Genomic DNA, 24,441 nt, shown 5'->3' on the forward strand with positions numbered 1-24,441 from the left:
CCCGGAATGAACACTGCTATCACATGATTTTCCGCCCAGCGAAGAATCCTTGCAGTTTCTGCCATTGCCCTCCTGCTTCTTGTGCCGCCCTGTCTGTTTACGTGGGCGACTGCCGTGATGTTGTCCGACTGGATCAATACCGGCTGACCTTGAAGCAGAGATCTTGCTAAGCTTAGAGCATTGTAAATTGTCCTTAGCTCCAGTATATTTATGTGGAGAGAAGTCTCCAGACTTGACCACACTCCCTGGAAATTTTTTTCCCTGTGTGACTGCTCCCCAGCCTCTCAGGCTGGCATCCGTGGTCACCAGGACCCAGTCCTGAATGCCGAATCTGCGGCCCTCTAGTAGATGAGCACTCTGCAGCCACCACAGAAGAGACACCCTTGTCCTTGGAGACAGGGTTATCCGCTGATGCATCTGAAGATGCGATCCGGACCATTTTTCCAGCAGATCCCACTGAAAAGTTCTTGCGTGAAATCTGCCGAATGGAATCGCTTCGTAAGAAGCCACCATTTTTCCCAGGACCCTTGTGCAATGATGCACTGACACTTTTCCTGGTTTTAGGAGGTTCCTGACTAGCTCGGATAACTCCCTGGCTTTCTCCTCCGGGAGAAACACCTTTTTCTGGACTGTGTCCAGAATCATCCCTAGGAACAGCAGACGTGTCGTCGGGATCAGCTGCGATTTTGGAATATTTAGAATCCACCCGTGCTGTTGTAGCAGTACCCGAGATAGTGCTACTCCGACCTCCAACTGTTCCCTGGACTTTGCCCTTATCAGGAGATCGCCCAAGTAAGGGATAATTAAGACGTCTTTTCTTCGAAGAAGAATCATCATTTCGGCCCTTACCTTGGTAAAGACCCGGGGTGCTGTGGACAATCCAAACGGCAGCGTCTGAACTGATAGTGACAGTTCAGTACCACGAACCTGAGGTACCCTTGGTGAGAAGGGCAAATTGGGACATGGAGGTAAGCATCCTTGATGTCCAAGGACACCATATAGTCCCTTCTTCCAGGTTCGCTATCACTGCTCTGAGTGACTCCATCTTGATTTGAACCTTTGTATGTAAGTGTTCAAAGATTTCAGATTTAGAATAGGTCTCACCGAGCCGTCTGGCTTCGGTACCACAATTAGTGTGGAATAATACCCCTTTCCTTGTTGTAGGAGGGGTACTTTGATTATCACCTGCTGGTGAATTGCTTCCAATACTGCCTCCCTGTCGGAGGGAGACGTTGGTAAAGCAGACTTCAGGAACCTGCGAGGAGGCGACGTCTCGAATTCCAATCTGTACCCCTGAGATATTACCTGTAGGATCCAGGGGTCCACTTGCGAGTGAGCCCACTGCGCACTGAAACTCTTGAGACGACCCCCCACCGCACCTGAGTCCGCTTGTAAGGCCCCAGCGTCATGCTGAGGACTTGGCAGAAGCGGTGGAGGGCTTCTGTTCCTGGGAAGGGGCTGCCTGCTGCAGTCTTTTTTCCTTTCCTCTACCCCTGGGCAGATATGACTGGCCTTTTGCCCGCTTGCCCTTATGGGGACGAAAGGACTGAGGCTGAAAAGACGGTGTCTTTTTCTGCTGAGAGGTGACTTGGGGTAAAAAGGTGGATTTTCCAGCTGTTGCCGTGGCCACCAGGTCCGATAGACCTACCCCAAATAACTCCTCCCCTTTATACGGCAATACTTCCATGTGCCGTTTGGAATCCGCATCACCTGACCACTGTCGTGTCCATAAACATCTTCTGGCAGAAATGGACATCGCACTTACTCTTGATGCCAGAGTGCAAATATCCCTCTGTGCATCTCGCATATATAGAAATGCATCCTTTAAATGCTCTATAGTCAATAAAATACTGTCCCTGTCAAGGGTATCAATATTTTCAGTCAGGGAAACCGACCAAGCCACCCCAGCACTGCACATCCAGGCTGAGGCGATCGCTGGTCGCAGTATAACACCAGTATGTGTGTATATACTTTTTAGGATATTTTCCAGCCTCCTATCAGCTGGTTCCTTGAGGGCGGCCGTATCTGGAGACGGTAACGCCACTTGTTTTGATAAGCGTGTGAATGCCTTATCCACCCTAGGGGGTGTTTCCCAACGCGCCCTAACTTCTGGCGGGAAAGGGTATAACGCCAATAATTTCTTAGATATTAGCAATTTTTAATTCATCTGATTCAGGAAAAACTACAGGTAGTTTTTTCACACCCCACATAATACCCTTTTTTGTGGTACTTGTAGTATCAGAAATATGTAACACCTCCTTCATTGCCCTTATCATGTAACGTGTGGCCCTACTGGAAAATACGTCTGTTTCTTCACCGTCGACACTGGAGTCAGTGTCCGTGTCTGTGTCGACCGACTGAGGTAATGGCCGTTTTAAAGCCCCTGACGGTGTTTGAGACGCCTGGACAGGTACTAATTGGTTTGCCGGCCGTCTCATGTCGTCAACCGACCTTGCAGCGTGTTGACATTATCACGTAATTCCATAAATAAGCCATCCATTCCGGTGTCGACTCCCTAGGGGGTGACATCACCATTACAGGCAATTTCTCCGCCTCCACACCAACATCGTCCTCATACATGTCGACACACACGTACCGACACACAGCACACACACAGGGAAGGCTCTGATAGAGGACAGGACCCCACTAGCCCTTTGGGGAGACAGAGGGAGAGTTTGCCAGCACACACCAAAACGCTATAATTATACAGGGACAACCTTATAATAAGTGTTTTCCCTTATAGCATCTTAAATAAGAATTTACTTACCGATAATTCTATTTCTCGGAGTCCGTAGTGGATGCTGGGGTTCCTGAAAGGACCATGGGGAATAGCGGCTCCGCAGGAGACAGGGCACAAAAAGTAAAGCTTTAGGATCAGGTGGTGTGCACTGGCTCCTCCCCCTATGACCCTCCTCCAAGCCTCAGTTAGGATACTGTGCCCGGACGAGCGTACACAATAAGGAAGGATTTTGAATCCCGGGTAAGACTCATACCAGCCACACCAATCACACTGTACAACCTGTGATCTGAACCCAGTTAACAGTATGATAACAGCGGAGCCTCTGAAAAGATGGCTCACAACAATAATAACCCGATTTTTGTAACTATGTACAAGTATTGCAGATAATCCGCACTTGGGATGGGCGCCCAGCATCCACTACGGACTCCGAGAAATAGAATTATCGGTAAGTAAATTCTTATTTTCTCTATCGTCCTAGTGGATGCTGGGGTTCCTGAAAGGACCATGGGGATAATACCAAAGCTCCCAAACGGGCGGGAGAGTGCGGATGACTCTGCAGCACCGAATGAGAGAACTCCAGGTCCTCCTTAGCCAGGGTATCAAATTTGTAGGATTTTACCAACGTGTTTGCCCCTGACTAAATAGCCGCTCGGCAAAGTTGTAAAGCCGAGACCCCTCGGGCAGCCGCCCAAGATAAGCCCACCTTCCTTGTGGAATGGGCATTTACATATTTTGGCTGTGGCAGGCCTGCCACAGAATGTGCAAGCTGAATTGTATTACACATCCAACTAGCAATAGTCTGCTTAGAAGCAAGAGCACCCAGTTTGTTGGGTGCATACAGGATAACAGCAAGTCAGTTTTCCGGACTCCAGCCGTCCTGGAACCTATATTTACAGGGCCCTGACAACATCTAGCAACCTGGAGTCCTCCAAGTCCCTAGTAGGCGCAAGGCACCAAAATAAGCTGGTTCAGGTGAAACACTGACACCACCTTAGGGAGAGAACTGGGGACGAGTCCGCAGCTCTGCCCTGTCCAAATGGACAACCAGATATGGGCTTTTTTGAGAAAAAAACCACCAATTTGACACTCGCCTGGTCCAGGCCAGGGCCAAGAGCATGGTCACTTTTCATGTGAGATGCTTCAAATCCACAGATTTGACTGGTTTTAAACCAATGTGATTTGAGGAATCCCAGAACTACGTTGAGATCCCACAGTGCCACTGGAGGCACAAAAGGGGGTTGTATATGCAATACTCCCTTGACAAACTTCTGGACTTCAGGAACTGAAGCCACTTCTTTCTGGAAGAAAATCGACAGGGCCGAAATTTGAACCTTAATGGACCCCAATTTGAGGCCCATAGACACTCCTGTTTGCAGGAAATGCAGGAATCGACCGAGTTGAAATTTCTTCGTGGGGCCTTTCTGGCCTCACACCACGCAACATATTTTTGCCACATGTGGTGATAATGTTGTGCGGTCACCTCCTTTCTGGCTTTGACCAGGGTAGGAATGACCTCTTCCGGAATGCCTTTTTCCCTTAGGATCCGGCGTTCCACCGCCATGCCGTCAAACGCAGCTGCGGTAAGTCTTGGAACAGACATGGTACTTGCTGAAACAAGTCCCTTCTTAGCGGCAGAGGCCATAAGTCCTCTGTGAGCATCTCTTGAAGTTCCGGGTACCAAGTCCTTCTTGGCCAATCCGGAGCCATGAGTATAGTTCTTACTCCTCTACGTCTTATAAGTCTCAGTACCTTAGGTATGAGAAGCAGAGGATGGAACACATACACCGACTGGTACATCCATGGTGTTACCAGAACGTCCACAGCTATTGCCTGAGGGTCTCTTAACCTGGCGCAATACCTGTCCCGTTTTTTGTTCAGACGGGACGCCATCATGTCCACCTTTGGTATTTCCCAACGGTTTACAATCATGTGGAAAACTTCCCGATGAAGTTTCCACTCTGCCGGGTGGAGGTCGTGCCTGCTGAGGAAGTCTGCTTCCCAGTTTCCATTCCCGGAATGAAACACTGCTGACAGTGCTATCACATGATTTTCCGCCCAGCGAAAAGTCCTTGCAGTTTTTGCCATTGCCCTCCTGCTTCTTGTGTCGCCCTGTCTATTTACGTGGGCGACTGCCGTGATGTTTTTCCCACTGGATCAATACCGGCTGACCTTGAAGCAGAGGTCTTGCTAAGCTTAGAGTATTATAAATTTACCCTTAGCTCCAGTATATTTATGTGGAGAAAAGTCTCCAGACTTGATCACACTCCCTGGAAATTTTTTCCTTGTGTGACTGCTCCCCAGCCTCTCGGGCTGGCCTCCGTGGTCACCAGCATCCAATCCTGAATGCCGAATCTGCGGCCCTCTAGAAGATGAGCACTCTGTAACCACCACAGGAGAGACACCCTTGTCCTTGGATATAGGGTTTTCCGCTGATGCATCTGAAGATGCGATCCGGACCATTTGTCCAGCAGATCCCACTGAAAAATTCTTGCGTGAAATCTGCCGAATGGAATTGCTTCGTAGGAAGTCACCATCTTTACCAGGACCCTTGTGCAATGATGCACTGATTTTAGGAGGTTCCTGACTAGCTCGGATAACTCCCTGGCTTTCTCTTCCGGGAGAAACACCTTTTTCTGGACTGTGTCCAGAATCATCCCTAGGCACAGCAGACTTGTCGTCGGGATCAGCTGCGATTTTGGAGTATTTAGAATCCACCCGTGCTGTTGTAGCAGTATCCGAGATAGTGCTACTCCGACCTCCAACTGTTCCCTGGACTTTGCCCTTATCAGGAGATCGTCCAAGTAAGGGATAATTAAGACGCCTTTTCTTCGAAGAAGAATCATCATTTCGGCCATTACCTTGGTAAAGACCCGGGGTGCCGTGGACAATCCAAACGGCAGCGTCTGAAACTGATAGTGACAGTTCTGTACCACGAACCTGAGGTACCCTTAGTGAGAAGGGCAAATTTTGGACATGGAGGTAAGCATCCCTGATGTCTCGGGACACTATATAGTCCCCTTCTTCCTGGTTCGTTATCACTGCTCTGAGTGACTCCATCTTGATTTGAACCTTTGTAAGTGTTCAAATTTTTTTTTTTAGATTTAGAATAGGTCTCACCTAGCCTTCTGGCTTCAGTACCACAATATAATGTGGAATAATACCCCTTTTCTTGTTGTAGGAGGGGTAATTTGATTATCACCTGCTGGGAATACAGCTTGTGAATTGTTTCCCATACTGCCTCCTTGTCGGAGGGAGACCTTGGTAAACCAGACTTCAGGAGCCTGCGAAGGGGAAACGTCTCGACATTCCAATCTGTACCCCTGGGATACTACATGTAGGATCCAGGGGTCCTGTACGGTCCCAGCGTCATGCTGAGAGCTTGGCAGAAGCGGTGGAACGCTTCTGTTCCTGGGAATGGGCTGCCTGCTGCAGTCTTCTTCCCTTTCCTCTATCCCTGGGCAGATATGACTCTTATAGGGACGAAAGGACTGAGGCTGAAAAGACGGTGTCTTTTTCTGCAGAGATGTGACTTAGGGTAAAAACGGTGGATTTTCCAGCAGTTGCCGTGGCCACCAGGTCCGATGGACCGACCCCAAATAACTCCTCTTCCTTTATACGGCAATACACCTTTGTGCCGTTTGGAATCTGCATCACCTGACCACTGTCGTGTCCATAAACATCTTCTGGCAGATATGGACATCGCACTTACTCTTGATGCCAGAGTGCAAATATCCCTCTGTGCATCTCGCATATATAGAAAATGCATCCTTTAAATGCTCTATAGTCAATAAAATACTGTCCCTGTCAAGGGTATCAATATTTTTAGTCAGGGAATCCGACCAAGCCACCCCAGCTCTGCACATCCAGGCTGAGGCGATCGCTGGTCGCAGTATAACACCAGTATGTGTGTATATACTTTTTATGATATTTTCCAGCCTCCTGTCAGCTGGCTCCTTGAGGACGGCCCTATCTATAGACGGTACCGCCACTTGTTTTGATAAGCGTGTGAGCGCCTTATCCACCCTAAGGGGTGTTTCCAACGCGCCCTAACTTCTGGCGGGAAAGGGTATACCGCCCATAATTTTCTATCGGGGGGAACCCACGCATCATCACACACTTCATTTAATTTATCTGATTCAGGAAAAACTACGGTAGTTTTTTCACATCCCACATAATACCCTCTTTTGTGGTACTTGTAGTATCAGAAATATGTAACACCTCCTTCATTGCCCTTAACGTGTGGCCCTAATAAGGAATACGTTTGTTTATTCACCGTCGACACTGGATTCAGTGTCCGTGTCTGTGTCGACCGACTAAAGTAAACGGGCGTTTTAAAAACCCCTGACGGTGTTTCTGAGACGTCTGGACCGGTACTAATTGTTTGTCGGCCGTCTCATGTCGTCAACCGACCTTGCAGCGTGTTGACATTATCACGTAATTCCCTAAATAAGCCATCCATTCCGGTGTCGACTCCCTAGAGAGTGACATCACCATTACAGGCAATTGCTCCGCCTCCTCACCAACATCGTCCTCATACATGTCGACACACACGTACCGACACACAGCACACACACAGGGAATGCTCTGATAGAGGACAGGACCCACTAGCCCTTTGGAGAGACAGAGGGAGAGTTTGCCAGCACACACCAAAAACGCTATAATTATATAGGGACAACCTTATATAAGTGTTTTCCCTTATAGCATCTTTTATATATTTCTAACGCCAAATTAGTTCCCCCCCTCTCTGTTTTAAACCCTGTTTCTGTAGTGCAGTGCAGGGGAGAGCCTGGGAGCCTTCCCTCCAGCCTTTCTGTGAGGGAAAATGGCGCTGTGTGCTGAGGAGATAGGCCCCGCCCCTTTTTCGGCGGGCTCGTCTCCCGCTCTTTAATGGATTCTGGCAGGGGTTAAATATCTCCATATAGCCCCCGGAGGCTATATGTGAGGTATTTTTAGCCAAAAAAGGTTTTCATTTGCCTCCCAGGGCGCCCCCCTCCCAGCGCCCTGCACCCTCAGTGACTGCCGTGTGAAGTGTGCTGAGAGGAAATGGCGCACAGCTGCAGTGCTGTGCGCTACCTTAAGAAGACTGAGGAGTCTTCTGCCGCCGATTCTGGACCTCTTCTCGTTTCAGCATCTGCAAGGGGGCCGGCGGCGAGGCTCCGGTGCCCATCCAGGCTGTACCTGTGATCGTCCCTCTGGAGCTAATGTCCAGTAGCCAAAGAAGCCAATCCATCCTGCACGCAGGTGAGTTCACTTCTTCTCCCCTAAGTCCCTCGTTGCAGTGATCCTGTTGCCAGCAGGACTCACTGTAAAATAAAAAACCTAAGCTAAACTTTTCTAAGCAGCTCTTTAGGAGAGCCACCTAGATTGCACCCTTCTCGGCCGGGCACAAAAATCTAACTGAGGCTTGGAGGAGGGTCATAGGGGGAGGAGCCAGTGCACACCACCTGATCCTAAAGCTTTACTTTTTGTGCCCTGTCTCCTGCGGAGCCGCTATTCCCCATGGTCCTTTCAGGAACCCCAGCATCCACTAGGACGATAGAGAAATATATTATAATATCGCCACACAAAATGCCCCCCTCTCTGTTTTAACCCTGTTTCTGTAGTGCAGTGCAGGGGAGAGCCTGGGAGCCTTCCTAGCAGCGGAGCTGTGTAGGAAAATGGCGCTGTGTGCTGAGGAGAATAGGCCCCGCCCACTTTCCGGCGGGCTCTTCTCCCGGTTTTTCTGACAACCTGGCAGGGGTTAAATACATCCATATAGCCTCAGGGGCTATATGTGATGTATTTTTAGCCAGCATAGGTACTTTCATTGCTGCCCAGGGCGCCCCCCCCAGCGCCCTGCACCCTCAGTGACCGTTGGTGTGAAGTGTGCTGAGAGCAATGGCGCACAGCTGCCGTGCTGTGCGCTACCTTAAGAAGACTGGGAAGTCTTCAGCCGCCGATTTCTGGACCTCTTCTCTCTTCAGCATCTGCAAGGGGGTCAGCGGCGCGGCTCCGGTGACCCATCCAGGCTGTACCTGTGATCGTCCCTCTGGAGCTAGTGTCCAGTAGCCTAAGAAGCCAATCCATCCTGCACGCAGGTGAGTTCACTTCTTCTCCCCTAAGTCCCACGTTGCAGTGAGCCTGTTGCCAGCAGGACTCACTGAAAATAAAAAACCTAACAAAACTTTTACTCTAAGCAGCTCTTTAGGAGAGCCACCTAGATTGCACCCTTCTCGGCCGGGCACAAAAACCTAACTGAGGCTTGGAGGAGGGTCATAGGGGGAGGAGCCAGTGCACACCACCTGATCCTAAAGCTTTTACTTTTGTGCCCTGTCTCCTGCGGAGCCGCTATTCCCCATGGTCCTTACGGAGTCCCCAGCATCCACTTAGGACGTCAGAGAAACGGGGTTGTTGCTTGCGTTTGCAGCACTTACCGTGAAGCCACGCCCCCCTAATTTTCAGCATGTGCCTCTGGAACATGCAGATGTCCCTCCTGAAGAAGTTGAGAGGTATGCTACTGCGTTTGTAGAGATCTTCAGAAACTATGGGGGTAATTCAGATCTGATCGTCCAGCGGGCTATCAGATCCGAACTGCGCATGTACCGCACCGGCACGTCTGTAACGGGGATCGCTGGTCAGCGACGGGATTGTGCGAAGGATTCATTTGCATGGGCGTTCGCAAGGAGATTGACAGGAAGAGGCCGTTTGTGGGTGGCAACTAACCGTTTCCAGGCAGTGTTTGGAAAAACCCAGACGGGCTTAAGCGTTTTCAGGGAGGGTGTCAGACGTCAGCTCCGGCCCCGATCAGCAGTATTCTATCGCACATGATAAATAAGTCCTAGACTGTGCAGAGACAGTGCCAGATACACAAACAGAAGCGAATGCACACTTGCACAGCGATTCCCCCCCCCCCCCCCTTGCCCCGTAGGCGGTGATTATCCAATCGCAAGGCAGCAAAAAACGCAGATCTGAATGATCTAATTCAGGTACTTTACCAACTTCTTTAACTACAGTACTTTAGTTAATATTTCCAAAAATGTCCCAAAAATTTTCAACTTTTTCTTACTATCAAATGATGTAAATATAAGGTATTTAAAGCTGATTCCAGATAGTTTTCTTAACAATTAGGCAGATTTTAATGTTAGACACTAAAAACAAATAAAAGCCCATGGGGCATTACCCATTTCCCATCAGATATGTGTGAGCAAGCACTTAATGTAAACCAGAAATAATACTTCTAGTGCGAACCCTGCCGTCTATAGCCTTTCCAACAGAATAGCAACTCACTAATAAAGTTAATAGCAGCTATTATGATATAATAGCATAAGATTGGAGATGATGATAACTTTGTAGTTGAGAGGATTATGATTATTCATAATGAAATAAAGAATCCACTTGTTAGGCCATGCTCCAAGCAACAAATACCTTATTCCTGGCATAAATCATCACTCACCTGACAATCTAATGTTTTAAAATAAAAACAAACAAACATATGAGTAAACATAAAAGTAATGGTAAACTTATTTTAGCAGTAGATCAAAAGAAAATACCACTAAACAGCAAACAGTGGAGCAGATGTATTAACCTGGAGAAGGCATAAGGAAGTGATAAACCAGTGATATGTGCAAGGTGATAAAGGCAGCAGCCAATCAGCTCCATTATGTAAATTAACAGTTAGGAGCTGATTGGCTGGTGCCTTTATCACCTTGCACATATCACTGGTTTATCACTTCCTTATGACTTCTCCAGGTTAATACATCTGCCCCACTCATTTATCATTTAATCAAACAAAAACAGAGTAAATACTAACATTGGGCCTAATTCAGACCTGATCGTATCAGCTTTCCAAACATGCTGGGGGACGCCCAACACAAGGCTAGTCCGCCCCGCCCAGTCGTACAAGTACAAAAGCATCGCACGGTGGCGATGCTTTTGTACTTGAAGAATAGCTCCCTGTCTGCGTAGCTCCTGCGCACTGGCAGGAAGCTACCCGCCGCTGTGAGGGTCACAGCGGCTGCGTGTGACATCACGCAGCCACTACGGCCCACCCACCACATGGTCCAGGCACGCCAGCGTTGCCTGGACCGCGCCCCTAAAATGGCGGAGGCGATCGCAGGGCTGAGACGGCCATCGGCTGTCTGACATGGGCCGGCACATGCGCAGTTCAGACCTGATCAGCTGCAGTGCGAAAACGCACAGCACCGATCAGGTCTGAATTAGGCCCATTCTGCAGACCATACAGATAAATGAGAATCAATGGGCTCGATTCAATTAGATGACAGTTGAACAGCGCCGGGAATTAGCTCCTGCTGCTATTCAATACAGAGCAGTGGTAAGTTGGAGAATGTCCCTTCTCCCGGACTAAACAGGGTGTTTTGTCAGGAGATGGGGCATTCTCCGACTTAAATGCCCGGTGTGACGCTGTTTCCGCCGAGCTAAATGGCGCTCAGTTACTTATGCCTGCTGGCACAATTAATTGAATATCACCCTGTCTAAAGGGACAAGAGATTAGACACAAAAACAACTGAATCGATCCAAACTGGTATATACTACCTCATGTTGGTTATCAGCAGATTCATTATTACATAGTCCACAGGTCCTACCATACAGCTCCATGCCTTGTACGTACCACTGTGTACTGGCCTAAACGTGCTCCTCATAGTGACTTTTGGCATTTGCTCAGGGCATATCCAGGGGTGTGGTATTGAAGGTCGACCACTATTGGACGACAGTAAGTAGGTCGAAAGGGTCTCTAGGTCGACAGGTCAAAAGATCGACATGAGGGTTTGTTTGTTTTTTAAATTGTGTCATTTTTCGCTGTGCAGTGACCAGGAACCCCAATTAGTGCATCGCCTTCGCTCGCCATGCTTCGGGGAAGATTACCATTCCCAATCATAGTCCACATGAATCGTAAAGTATGAAAAAAGTTCAAAAGAGGAAGAAAAAAACATTTCAAAACTCATGTCGACCTGTCGACTTAGAACATGTCTACCTAGAGACCCTGTTGACCCAGAAACCCTGTCGACCTAGTTACTGTCGACCTAAGTGTGGTCGACCTAGAGACCGGATACCATGTCCAGGAATCTATGACTATTACATGAAGGCCTGGTCTGATATGAGGACTACTTGCCCCCATGCTACACCATGCTGTATTTTCTCATTTAAAACTTCCTATGGAATATGCATCCTCCTGTATAGGTTTTGGTTTGATTTGCCCACATGAATTGTGCCTTATGCAGGGTACACACCTGTATGACGGATCGGCCATCCGGTGGACCTGCCAACTGACCAACCGATTTGGTAAGTATGCGGCACAGCAAACGCACTTACCAATCAGCCAACCGATATGTCTGGCTGCAGGAACTAGTGGTGACGTCACTGTCAGTGTTTTCTGTGGCCACCATCTTGGTTTGCCGGTCGGTTGCCTGTACACAGTTTTTATTTTGGTTTGTTGTTGTTTTTGTACCATATTGTGACAGCTCTCACATACTGTTGTTTATTCTTTTTCTGTGTCTTTTTTTTTTTTATTTAGAAAAAAAAAAAATCTCAAAAATTGCACATATTGGGGGAGGGGGGATCCAATTAGCCACGAAGAAACAGCAGGAGCTAAAAACTAAAGTTTTTTTGCGATGATTCACCAATATTTTTTCCGGGCTATCCTATTAGGATCACTGGAAAAAAAAAATTCTCTCGAACACACACACACACACACACACACACAGGTTCAGTGAAACCGGTGTGTTTTCGCCGTCCGCAGACCCGTTTTCGCATGTAAACAGGGCTGCTTTCTGGGATTTGGTTTCGCCTGCAGCAGCCCCTGTTGGTTTATTGGGGCTAATTGGATAGCCACTGGCAACACAATTACCCACGGTTATATACTGTGGGTAATTGGATACCCCCCCATTGCATTAAGCTAGCCACACACAAAAAACAACAACATTCTGTTCAATTTTAGACATGCATATTGATATACAATCACATACAACATGACCAATAGTTAACACACAGAAGGGCAGATGTACTAAGACCTAGAGAGTGATAAAGTGGGGAGAGATAAAGTACTAGATAATCAGCTCCTGCCATTTTTTTAAAACACAGCTGGTAACATGACAGTTGGGAGCTGATTGGCTGATATGTTATCTCTACCCACTTTATCACTCTTTAAAGCTAAGTACATTTACCCCCCTATAAGCACATTTTGAACAGTTCATCAATCTTAGAATTTGACCAAAACTTAACATCACAGTGGCAGCTTAAAATTACTATATTGACTGGTATGGCTCAGTAAGAAAACCCACCATGATCTCATTGTTCATCAATGAAAGGAAAAAAAATAAGAATTTACTTACCGATAATTCTATTTCTCGTAGTCCGTAGTGGATGCTGGGAACTCCGTAAGGACCATGGGGAATAGCGGCTCCGCAGGAGACTGGGCACAAAAGTAAAGCTTTAGGACTACCTGGTGTGCACTGGCTCCTCCCCCTATGACCCTCCTCCAAGCCTCAGTTAGGATACTGTGCCCGGACGAGCGTACACAATAAGGAAGGATTTTGAATCCCGGGTAAGACTCATACCAGCCACACCAATCACACCGTATAACCTGTGATCTGAACCCAGTTAACAGCATGATAACAGAGGAGCCTCTGGAAAGATGGCTCACAACAATAATAACCCGATTTTTGTAACAATAACTATGTATTGCAGACAATCCGCATGGGATTGGGATGGGATGGGCGCCCAGCATCCACTACGGACTACGAGAAATAGAATTATCGGTAAGTAAATTCTTATTTTCTCTGACGTCCTAATGGATGCTGGGAACTCCGTAAGGACCATGGGGATTATACCAAAGCTCCCAAACGGGCGGGAGAGTGCGGATGACTCTGCAGCACCGAATGAAAGAACTCCAGGTCCTCCTCAGCCAGGGTATCAAATTTGTAGAATTTAGCAAACGTGTTTGCCCCTGACCAAGTAGCTGCTCGGCAAAGTTGTAACGCCGAGACCCCTCGGGCAGCCGCCCAAGATGAGCCCACCTTCCTTGTGGAATGGGCTTTCACAGATTTTGGCTGTGGCAGGCCTGCCACAGAATGTGCAAGCTGAATTGTACTACAAATCCAGCGAGCAATAGTCTGCTTAGAAGCAGGAGCACCCAGCTTGTTGGGTGCATACAGGATAAACAGCGAGTCAGATTTTCTGACTCCAGCCGTCCTGGAAACATATATTTTCAGGGCCCTGACTACGTCCAGCAACTTGGAGTCCTCCAAGTCCCTAGTAGCCGCAGGTACCACAATAGGCTGGTTCAGGTGAAACGCTGAAACCACCTTAGAGAGAAATTGAGGACGAGTCCTCAATTCTGCCCTGTCCGAATGAAAAATTAGGTAAGGGCTTTTATAGGATAAAGCCGCCAATTCTGTGACACGCCTGGCTGAAGCCAGGGCCAACAGCATTACCACTTTCCATGTGAGATATTTTAAGTCCACAGTGGTGAGTGGTTCAAACCAATGTGATTTTAGGAACCCCAAAACTACATTGAGATCCCAAGGTGCCACTGGAGGCACAAAAGGAGGTTGTATATGCAGTACCCCCTTGACAAACGTCTGAACTTCAGGAACTGAAGCCAGTTCTTTCTGGAAGAAAATCGACAGGGCCGAAATTTGAACCTTAATGGACCCTAATTTTAGGCCCATAGACAGTCCTGTTTGCAGGAAATGCAGGAAACGACCCAGTTGAAATTCCTCTGTAGGGGCCTTCCTGGCCTCGCACCACGCAACATATTTACGCCAAATACGGTGATAATGTTGTGCGGTTACATCCTTCCTGGCTTTGATCAGGGTAGGGATGACTTCATCCGGAATACCTTTTTCCTTCAGGATCCGGCGTTCAACCGCCATGCCGTCAAACGCAGCCGCGGTAAGTCTTGGAACAGACAGGGTCCCTGCTGGAGCAGATCCCTTCTTAGAGGTAGAGGCCACGGTTCCTCTGTGAGCATCTCTTGAAGTTCCGGGTACCAAGTCCTTCTTGGCCAATCCGGAGCCACGAGTATAGTCCTTACTCCTCTCCTTCTTATGATTCTCAGTACCTTAGGTATGAGAGGCAGAGGAGGGAACACATACACTGACTGGTACACCCACGGTGTCACCAGAGCGTCCACAGCTATTGCCTGAGGGTCCCTTGACCTGGCGCAATACCTGTCTAGTTTTTTGTTGAGGCGGGACGCCATCATGTCCACCTTTGGTTTTTCCCAACGGTTTACAATCATGTGGAAGACTTCTGGATGAAGTCCCCACTCTCCCGGGTGGAGGTCGTGTCTGCTGAGGAAGTCTGCTTCCCAGTTGTCCACTCCCGGAATGAACACTGCTGACAGTGCTATCACATGATTTTCCGCCCAGCAAAGAATCCTTGCAGCTTCTGCCATTGCCCTCCTGCTTCTCGTGCCGCCCTGTCTGTTTACGTGGGCGACTGCCGTGATGTTGTCCGACTGGATCAACACCGGCTGACCCTGAAGCAGAGGTCCTGCTTGGCTTAGAGCATTGTAAATGGCCCTTAGTTCCAGGATATTTATGTGAAGTGACGTTTCCAGGCTTGACCACAAGCCCTGGAAATTTCTTCCCTGCGTGACTGCTCCCCAGCCTCTCAGGCTGGCATCCGTGGTCACCAGGATCCAGTCCTGAATGCCGAATCTGCGGCCCTCTAGAAGATGAGCACTCTGCAACCACCACAGGAGAGACACTCTTGTCCTTGGGGACAGGGTTATCCGCTGATGCATGTGAAGATGCGATCCGGACCATTTGTCCAGCAGATCCCACTGAAATGTTCTTGCGTGGAATCTGCCGAATGGAATCGCTTTGTAGGAAGCCACCAATTTTTCCCAGGACCCTTGTGCATTGATGCACTGAGACCCGGTCTGGTTTCAGGAGGTTTCTGACTAACTCGGATAACTCCCTGGCTTTTTCTTCCGGAAGAAACACCTTTTTCTGGACTGTGTCCAGAATCATCCCTAGGAACAGCAGACGTGTCGTCGGAATCAGCTGTGATTTTGGGATATTTAGAATCCACCCGTGCTGTCGTAACACTACTTGAGATAGTGCTACTCCGACTACTAACCGTTCCTTGGATCTTGCCCTTATCAGGAGATCGTCCAAGTAAGGGATAATTAAGACGCCTTTTCTTCGAAGAAGTATCATCATTTCGGCCATTACCTTGGTAAAGACCCGGGGTGCCGTGGACAATCCAAACAGCAGCGTCTGAAACTGATAGTGACAGTTCTGTACCACAAACCTGAGGTACCCTTGGTGAGAAGGGTAAATTGGGACATGGAGGTAAGCATCCTTGATGTCCAGAGACACCATATAGTCCCCTTCTTCCAGGTTCGCGATCACTGCTCTGAGTGACTCCATCTTGAACTTGAACCTTTGTATGTAAGTGTTCAAAGATTTCAGATATAAAATAGGTCTCACCGAGCCGTCCGGCTTCGGTACCACAAACAGCGTTGAATAATACCCCTTGCCCTGTTGCAGGAGGGGTACCTTGATTATCACCTGCTGAGAATACAGCTTGTGAATGGCCTCAAATACCGCCTCCCTGTCGGAGGGAGACGTCGGTAAAGCAGACTTTAGGAACCGGCGAGGGGGAGGTGTCTCGAATTCCAATTTGTACCCCTGAGATACCACCTGAAGGACCCAGGGGTCTACCTGCGAGTGAGCCCACTGCGCGCTGAAATTCTTGAGACGTGCCCCCACCGTGCCTAAGTCCGCTTGTAAAGCCCCAGCGTCATGCTGAGGACTTGGCAGAAGCGGGAGAGGGCTTCTGTTCTTGGGGATTTGCTGTCTGTTGCAGCCTTTTTCCCCTTCCTCTGCCCCGGGGCAGAAATGAGGAGCCTTTCGCTCGCTTGCCCTTATGGGGACGAAAAGACTGCGCCTGATAATACGGCGTCTTCTTATGTTGAGAGGCGACCTGGGGTAAAAACGTGGATTTCCCAGCTGTTGCCGTGGCCACCAGATCTGACAGACCTACCCCAAATAACTCCTCCCCTTTATAAGGCAATACTTCCATATGCCGTTTGGAATCCGCATCACCTGACCACTGTCGCGTCCATAACCCTCTTCTGGCAGAAATGGACAGCGCACTTACTCTTGATGCCAGTCGGCAAATATCCCGCTGTGCATCACGCATATATAGAAATGCATCTTTTAAATGCTCTATAGTCAGTAATATACTGTCCCTGTCTGGGTATCAATATTTTCAGTCAGGGAATCCGACCAAGCCAAACCAGCACTGCACATCCAGGCTGAGGCGATTGCCGGTCGCAGTATAACACCAGTATGTGTGTAAATACATTTTAGGATACCTTCCTGCTTTCTATCAGCAGGATCCTTAAGGGCGGCCGTCTCAGGAGAGGGTAGAGCCACCTGTTTTGATAAGCGTGTGAGTGCTTTATCCACCCTAGGGGGTGTTTCCCAACGCGCCCTAATCTCTGGCGGGAAAGGATATAATGTCAATAATTTTTTAGGAATTATCAGTTTTTTATCGGGGGAAACCCACGCTTCATCACACACCTCATTTAATTTCTCAGATTCAGGAAAACTACAGGTAGTTTTTTCTCACCGAACATAATACCCTTTTTAGTGGTATTAGTATTATCAGAAATATGTAAAACATTTTTCATTGCCTCAATCATGTAACGTGTGGCCCTACTGGAAGTCACGTTTGTCTCTTCCCCGTCGACACTGGAGTCAGTATCCGTGTCGACGTCTGTATCTACCATCTGAGGTAACGGGCGTTTTAGAGCCCCTGATGGCTTTTGAGACGCCTGGACAGGCACAAGCTGAGTAGCCGGCTGTCTTATGTCGTCAACTGTTTTTTTTTTGCAAAGAGCTGACACTGTCACGTAATTCCTTCCATAAGATCATCCACTCAGGTGTCGACTCCCTAGGGGGTGACATCTCTATTATAGGCAATTGCCCCGCCTCCACATCATTTTCCTCCTCATACATGTCGACACAACGTACCGACACACAGCACACACACAGGGAATGCTCTGACAGAGGACAGGACCCCACTAGCCCTTTGGGGAGACAGAGGGAGAGTATGCCAGCACACACCAGAGCGCTATATATATACAGGGATAACCTTAAATAAGTGTTTTTCCCCCTTATAGCTGCTATTTGTAATTATTACGCCAATTAGTGCCCCCCTCTCTTTTTTACCCTGTTTCTGTAGTGCAGGACTGCAGGGGAGAGTCAGGGAGACGTCCTTTCAGCGGAGCTGTGAAGGAAAATGGCGCCTGTGTGCTGAGGAGATAGGCTCCGCCCCCTTCTCGGCGGCCTTTTCTCCCGCTTTTATGTGGAATCTGGCAGGGGTTAAAATTCATCCATATAGCCCTGGGGGCTATATGTGATGTATTTTCGCCAGCCAAGGTGTTTCTATTGCTGCTCAGGGCGCCCCCCCCCTAGCGCCCTGCACCCTCAGTGACCGGAGTGTGAAGTGTGCTGAGGAGCAATGGCGCACAGCTGCAGTGCTGTGCGCTACCTTGGTGAAGACAGGATGTCTTCTGCCGCCGATTTTCCGGACCTCTTCTTGCTTCTGGCTCTGTAAGGGGGCCGGCGGCGCGGCTCTGGGACCGGACTCCGAGGCTGGGCCTGTGTTCGGTCCCTCTGGAGCTAATGGTGTCCAGTAGCCTAAGAAGCCCAATCCACTCTGCACGCAGGTGAGTTCGCTTCTTCTCCCCTTAGTCCCTCGATGCAGTGAGCCTGTTGCCAGCAGGTCTCACTGAAAATAAAAAACCTAAAACTAAACTTTCACTAAGAGCTCAGGAGAGCCCCTAGTGTGCACCCTTCTCGGTCGGGCACAAAAATCTAACAGAGGCTTGGAGGAGGGTCATAGGGGGAGGAGCCAGTGCACACCAGGTAGTCCTAAAGCTTTACTTTTGTGCCCAGTCTCCTGCGGAGCCGCTATTCCCCATGGTCCTTACGGAGTTCCCAGCATCCACTAGGACGTCAGAGAAAACACATTTTTCCAGTTTCACCATTAAATCTTGGTAAATTCACATTTAATCATGTTCAACACACTTTATGTCCAGCACACACACAAAAAGAAAAATAATAACTGATCAAAGATGTATATTCCTAGTTGAACAACCAATCTGAGACTCTTATGGCCAATTTAACGTGCACCAGCATTAAGAAGCAGTGCTACAATATTGACGGGATCCGGTCTCTAGGTCGACAGTAACTGGGACGACATTATCTAGGTCGACAGGGTTTCTAGGTCGACATGTTCTAGGTCAACAGGTCGACATGAGTTTTTCACAATTTTTTTTTTAACCTTTTCATACTTAATGATCCACGTGGACTACAATTGGGAATGGTAATCTGTGCAGAGCGCAACGGTAGCAGAGTGAGGCACCTTGCCTGAGCTCGCCATGCGAGAGGAGAGGACTCTGTGCACTAATTGGGGTTCCCAGTCACTCTACAAAGAAAACGACACAACCCCCCCCCCGCATAAAAAACTCATGTCGACCTTTTCACCTGTCGACCTAGACCATGTAGACCTAAAGACCTTGTCAACCTAGACACCCTGTCGACCAATAGTGGTCGACCTAGACACTGTCGACCTAATTACTATCTACCTTCCATACCACACCTGATATTGACTATGCTAACAGACGTGATATATTGAATGAGAATATGAAATAACTGTAAATTAAATTCTAACTTTATATGAAGAACAAATCAATAAATATATTACTGCTCTATACATATCTCATAAAAAGAAAATTAATCAAATACAGGTTGAGTATCCCATATCCAAATATTCCGAAATACGGAATATTCCGAAATACGGACTTTTTTGAGTGAGAGTGAGATAGTAAAACCTTTGTTTTTTTGATGGCTCAATGTACACAAACTTTGTTTAATACACAAATGTATTAATAATATTGTATTAAATGACCTTCAGGCTGTGTGTATAAGGTGTATATGAAACATAAATGAATTGTGTGAATGTAGACACACTTTGTTTAATGCACAAAGTTTTAAAAAATATTGGCTGAAATTACCTTCAGGCTGTGTATGTAAGGTGTATATGAAACATAAGTGCATTCTGTGCTTAGACTTAGGTCCCATCACCATGATATCTCATTATGGTATGCAATTATTCCAAAATACGGAAAAATCCCATATCCAAAATACCTCTGGTCCCAAGCATTTTGGATAAGGGATACTCAACCTGTACTTATTGCGAAACCAACAAACAGTCCATTCCAGCTATGCTCCACATACAGTTTTTCACATGGATCAAATCTGACTTTAATTCAGCAATAGATCGCTATTAATACAGCCTGGGACATACAACAATTGGACATGTATTGCCAGTACAATTTTAATAACTGTAGTTATCCTCTATTGTGCATCTGTAATAGCTACATTGCTGATCTGTCATCATGTGTAATGATATGACTGATTGCAGGAATATTATTACACACTACATATACTGTAGGTATTACAGCTGTAGAACAGAGGATGACAATTGCCTGCACAGCACTATTAATGTTATTCTAAACTGGAACATAAAATATAATAATCCAGCAGGCGCAGATGGGAGCAGTATACGTGCTGCACCTGCTGACAGCTGCACGCTACACACTATCACCCTGGCACGCACAATGACCACAGCCATGCCTCCGCACCCACACCGCGGGTAGCCTTGCAGCAGCAGCCCGCGCTCTCACCCAGGTACTCCCGGCCAGACTGGAGCAGCCTTTCCGGGCTCATGTTCTCCGATTCCGAAAACGTTATTGCAGCAGGCGCAGGTTCCGGCCCGGTAACTAGGCCGCGTCTCCGGTCACCATAGCAACAGCCATTTGTGGTGCAACTGATGAATGTTCTGTGCAGAAACCGGAGCGCAGTACTATAGTTCCGCACCATGGCGGAGTAGTAGTCATTAGGAGGACATGGTATTATTACAGCTTAAACGTTATGTTACTCCTGAACGACATGATTACATGCTTCATGAAGCATGCTGGTAACAGTTCGTAATAACTGTATGCCATCTAATTACAGCGGGTTTTTTATTATTATTATTATTATTATTATTATTACTATTATTATTATTACTATTATTTTTAATTAATAAGAATTTTATTGTGTCATTTTCTTTTCATAATAGAAATGTGTATTTTTATTGATGAAGCAGCATCCTAAATAAGATAGCACAGTGGGGCGGCATGGTTGGTGTAGTGGTTAGCATTACCGACTCACAGCACTGAGGTCTTGAGTTTGAATCCCTATCCACATGGAGTTTGTATATTCTCCGCAATGTTTGCATGTGTTCCAACCCCCCCCCACACACACACACACACACACTTGTGAGTTGTCAAAAAGTGGGCAGTTCTGTGGGGTCCGATGACGTGATTTGCGCTGAATTGCAACATTATAGCCCGCCTCTGCATTCTGGGGGTGGGACGTGGTCAAGCAGACGCGCTCCCAGTACTGCCCCTAATAAGCATCACGTTCCCCCGCCACATCCAATGCCAGAATATCGGCAAGTATGTTTTACTTCAGGTGCCCCAGTTTCCTCCTACAATATAAAAACGAAAAAATTAGCCTTAGTGTGTACATGTATAGTACGTGTAATAAGCCCAACTGGGGCAGGGACTGACGTGCAAGGCCAAATATTCTAAAGCACTACCGATATGTATGTGCCATATGAATAACTGTAAAAAAAAAAAACAATAAAACTTAAAATGTCACTGAGATGCTTTGTTATATAAGTAATAAAGTAAATGCTGGGGAAAAAAATGCCCAACTTGTTCAGAGAAGCGTTTGTAAAGTGTAAAGTAAGGGATTATTTGACCCTATACTAAGGTGAAATACAAACAAGAGTAGCGTTATTAAAATAGAGCTCAGATCCCTACACCAATCTTGTAGCATTCTGTTGCTTTGACATACAGTACAGTGCATCCGGAAAGTATTCACAGCGCTTCACTTTTCCCACATTTTGTTATCTTACAGCCTTATTGCAAAATGGAATAAATTAATTTTTTCCCTAAAAATTCTACACACAATACCCCATAATGACAACGTGAAAATTATTATTTTTTTTTTTTCAAATTTATGAAAAAAAATAAAAAAAATTAAGAAATCACACGTACATAAGTGCCTTTGCTCAATACTTTGTTGATGCAACTTTGGCAGCAATTACAGCCTCAAGTCTTTTTGAATATGATACCACAAGCTTGGCACACCTATCTTTGGGCAGTGTTGCCCATTCCTCTTTGTAGCACCTCTCAAGCTCCGTCAGGTTGGATGGGAAGCATTGGTGCACAGCCATTTTCAGATCTGCCCAGAGACGTTCAATTGGATTCAAGTCTGGGCTCTGGCTTTGCCACTCAAGGACATTCACAGAGTTGTCCTGTAGCCACTCCTTTGATATCTTGGCTGTGTGCTTAGGGTCATTGTCCTGCTGAAAGATACACCGTCGCCCCAGTCTGAGGTCAAGAGCGCTCTGGAGCAGGTTTTCATACAGGATGTTTCTGTACAGTGCTGCGTTCTTCTTTCCCTCTATCCTGACTAGTCTCCCAGTTCCTGCTGCTGAAAAACATCCCCACAGCATGATGCTGCCACCACCATGCTTCACTGTAGTGATGGTAATAGCCTGGTAATGTGCGGTACCTGGTTTGCTCCAAACATGACGTCTGGCATTCACCCAAAGAGTTCAATCTTTGTCTCATCAGACCAGTGAATTTTGTTTCTCATGGTCTGAGAGTCCTTCACGTGCATTTTGGCAAACTCCAGGTGGGCTGCTATGTGCTTTTTACTAAGGAGTGTGTGCTTTTTACTAAGGAGTGGCTTCCGTCTGGCCACTTTGCCATACGGGCCTGATTGGTGGATTGCTGCAGAGATGGATGGAATGCTGTAGCTCTGGAAGAGTGACCATTGGGTTCTTGGTCACCTCCTAAACCAGGGCCCTTCTCCCCCGATCACTCAGTTAAGACGGGCAGCCAGCTCTAGGAGGAGTCCTGGTGGTTTCCAACTTCTTCCATTTATGGATGATGGAGGGCACTGTGCTCATTGGGACCTTCAAAGCATCAGATATTTTTCTGTACCCTTCCCAAGATTTGTGCCTCGAGACAATCCTGTCTTGGCGGTCTACAGACAATTCCTTTGACTTCACGCCTGGTTTGTGCTCAGACATGCACTGTAAAGTGTGGGACCTTATATAGACAGGCGTGTGCCTTTCCAAAGCATGTCCAATCTACTGAATTTACCACAGGTGGACTCCAATTAAGCTGTAGAAACATCTCAAGGATGATCAGTGGAAACAGGATGCACCTGAGCTCAATTTTGAGCTTCATGGAAAAGGCTGTGAATACTTATGTACATGTGAATTCTTAGTTTATTATTTATAATAAATTTGCAAAAATCTAAAAAAAAATTCACATAGTCATTATGGGGTATTGTGTGTAGAATTTTAAGGACAAAAATGAATGTATTCTATTTTGGAATAAGGCTGTAACATAAGAAAACGTGGAAAATGTGAAGCGCTGTGAATACTTTTGGATGCACTGTATATAGATTGTTGGCTTTCGAGCAGGGCCCTCTTACCTCTTTGTCTGTTATTACTCACTTTTGATTTATTACTGTTTTGTTCCCAATTGTAAAGCGCAACAGACTCTTTCAATATGCCAGGTTGGTGACGTCACTGCCGACACTTGCGGATCGTTTGATCTTCAAGTGCCGCCTCCTCTCTATGCAGTGAACAGGTCCTGGGTCGCATGGACCCGGTTTAACCCATTTACACTGCACTGTGAGTCGGGTTGAACCCGTGCACAACCCTGCTGCTCCTCGCTACCCGGGTTAATTTCAACAGGTTTTTTTTTACTCTGCACAATGGGCCTAATTCAGCCCTGATCGTAGCCCTGCAAAATTTTGCAGGGCTACGATCAGGCACACTGACATGCGGGAGGGCGCCCAGCACAGGGCTAGTCCACCCCGCATGTCAGGCCCGCCTTTCCCCAGCAGAAGTACAAAAGCATCGTACAGCGGCAATGCTTTTGCACTTCAGGAGTAACTCCCGGCCAGCGCAGCTTTTGCGTGCTGGCCGGGAGCTACTCGTCGCTCTCCAGGTCGCAGCGTCTGCGTGTGACGTTACGCAGCTGCTGCAGCCCGCCCTCCGCACGGTCCATTCACGTCTGCGTTGCCTGGACTACACCCACAAAATGGCGTCCAAATGCCGCTGCGACGCCCCCTCCCACCCAGCGTCCGCCTCTGTTTGTCAATCAGGCAGACGCGATAGCTAGGCAACGACAGCCGTCGTCTGTCAGCCATGCTTCTGACCTGATTGCTGCGCTGCGATGAACCGCAGCGTGCGATCAGGTCAGAATGACCCCCAATATCCCAGGTTTCTGCTCCTTCACAAGCGAAAACCGGGGAGATTTATTGCGGTGTAACGGGTATGCGCAGTGTCAGAGTTAATCAGCTCTTGCATCCTATAATGTAAAAATAAGAAGCGTTAGCAGTCCCTGGTTTAAAAATGCTGATATGAAGCTTTCTAAAGAAACCATAGGCAGTCTGCAGACTGACGACCTAAAGAAATAATTCTGTTTTGGAATCACATACATTTCTATCTCTAGTTCTCTACATTTATTTAGCTTCCATAGAAGTATATCATTCATATCACATGTATAACAATAGTATATTTACAATATAATAGCATATTTGATA

The 24,441-nt window shown here is 47.4% G+C and overlaps 1 protein-coding gene across 1 annotated transcript in view; it reads right to left on the reverse strand.

Annotated features, from left to right (window-relative positions):
- CSTPP1 (centriolar satellite-associated tubulin polyglutamylase complex regulator 1) overlaps positions 1-20,635 on the reverse strand; it is a 354,572-nt gene extending 333,937 nt beyond the window's left edge. Inside the window, exon 1 of the mRNA XM_063944654.1 lies at positions 20,448-20,635. Coding sequence (XP_063800724.1) covers positions 20,448-20,490 — 43 coding nt within the window. The 5' untranslated portion in view covers positions 20,491-20,635. The remainder of the gene's footprint in view (positions 1-20,447) is intronic.
- Between the last annotated feature and the right edge of the window lie 3,806 nt (positions 20,636-24,441).

The sequence above is a fragment of the Pseudophryne corroboree genome, chromosome 11 (genome assembly GCF_028390025.1).
Source record: "Pseudophryne corroboree isolate aPseCor3 chromosome 11, aPseCor3.hap2, whole genome shotgun sequence".
NCBI lineage: Eukaryota > Metazoa > Chordata > Amphibia > Anura > Myobatrachidae > Pseudophryne > Pseudophryne corroboree.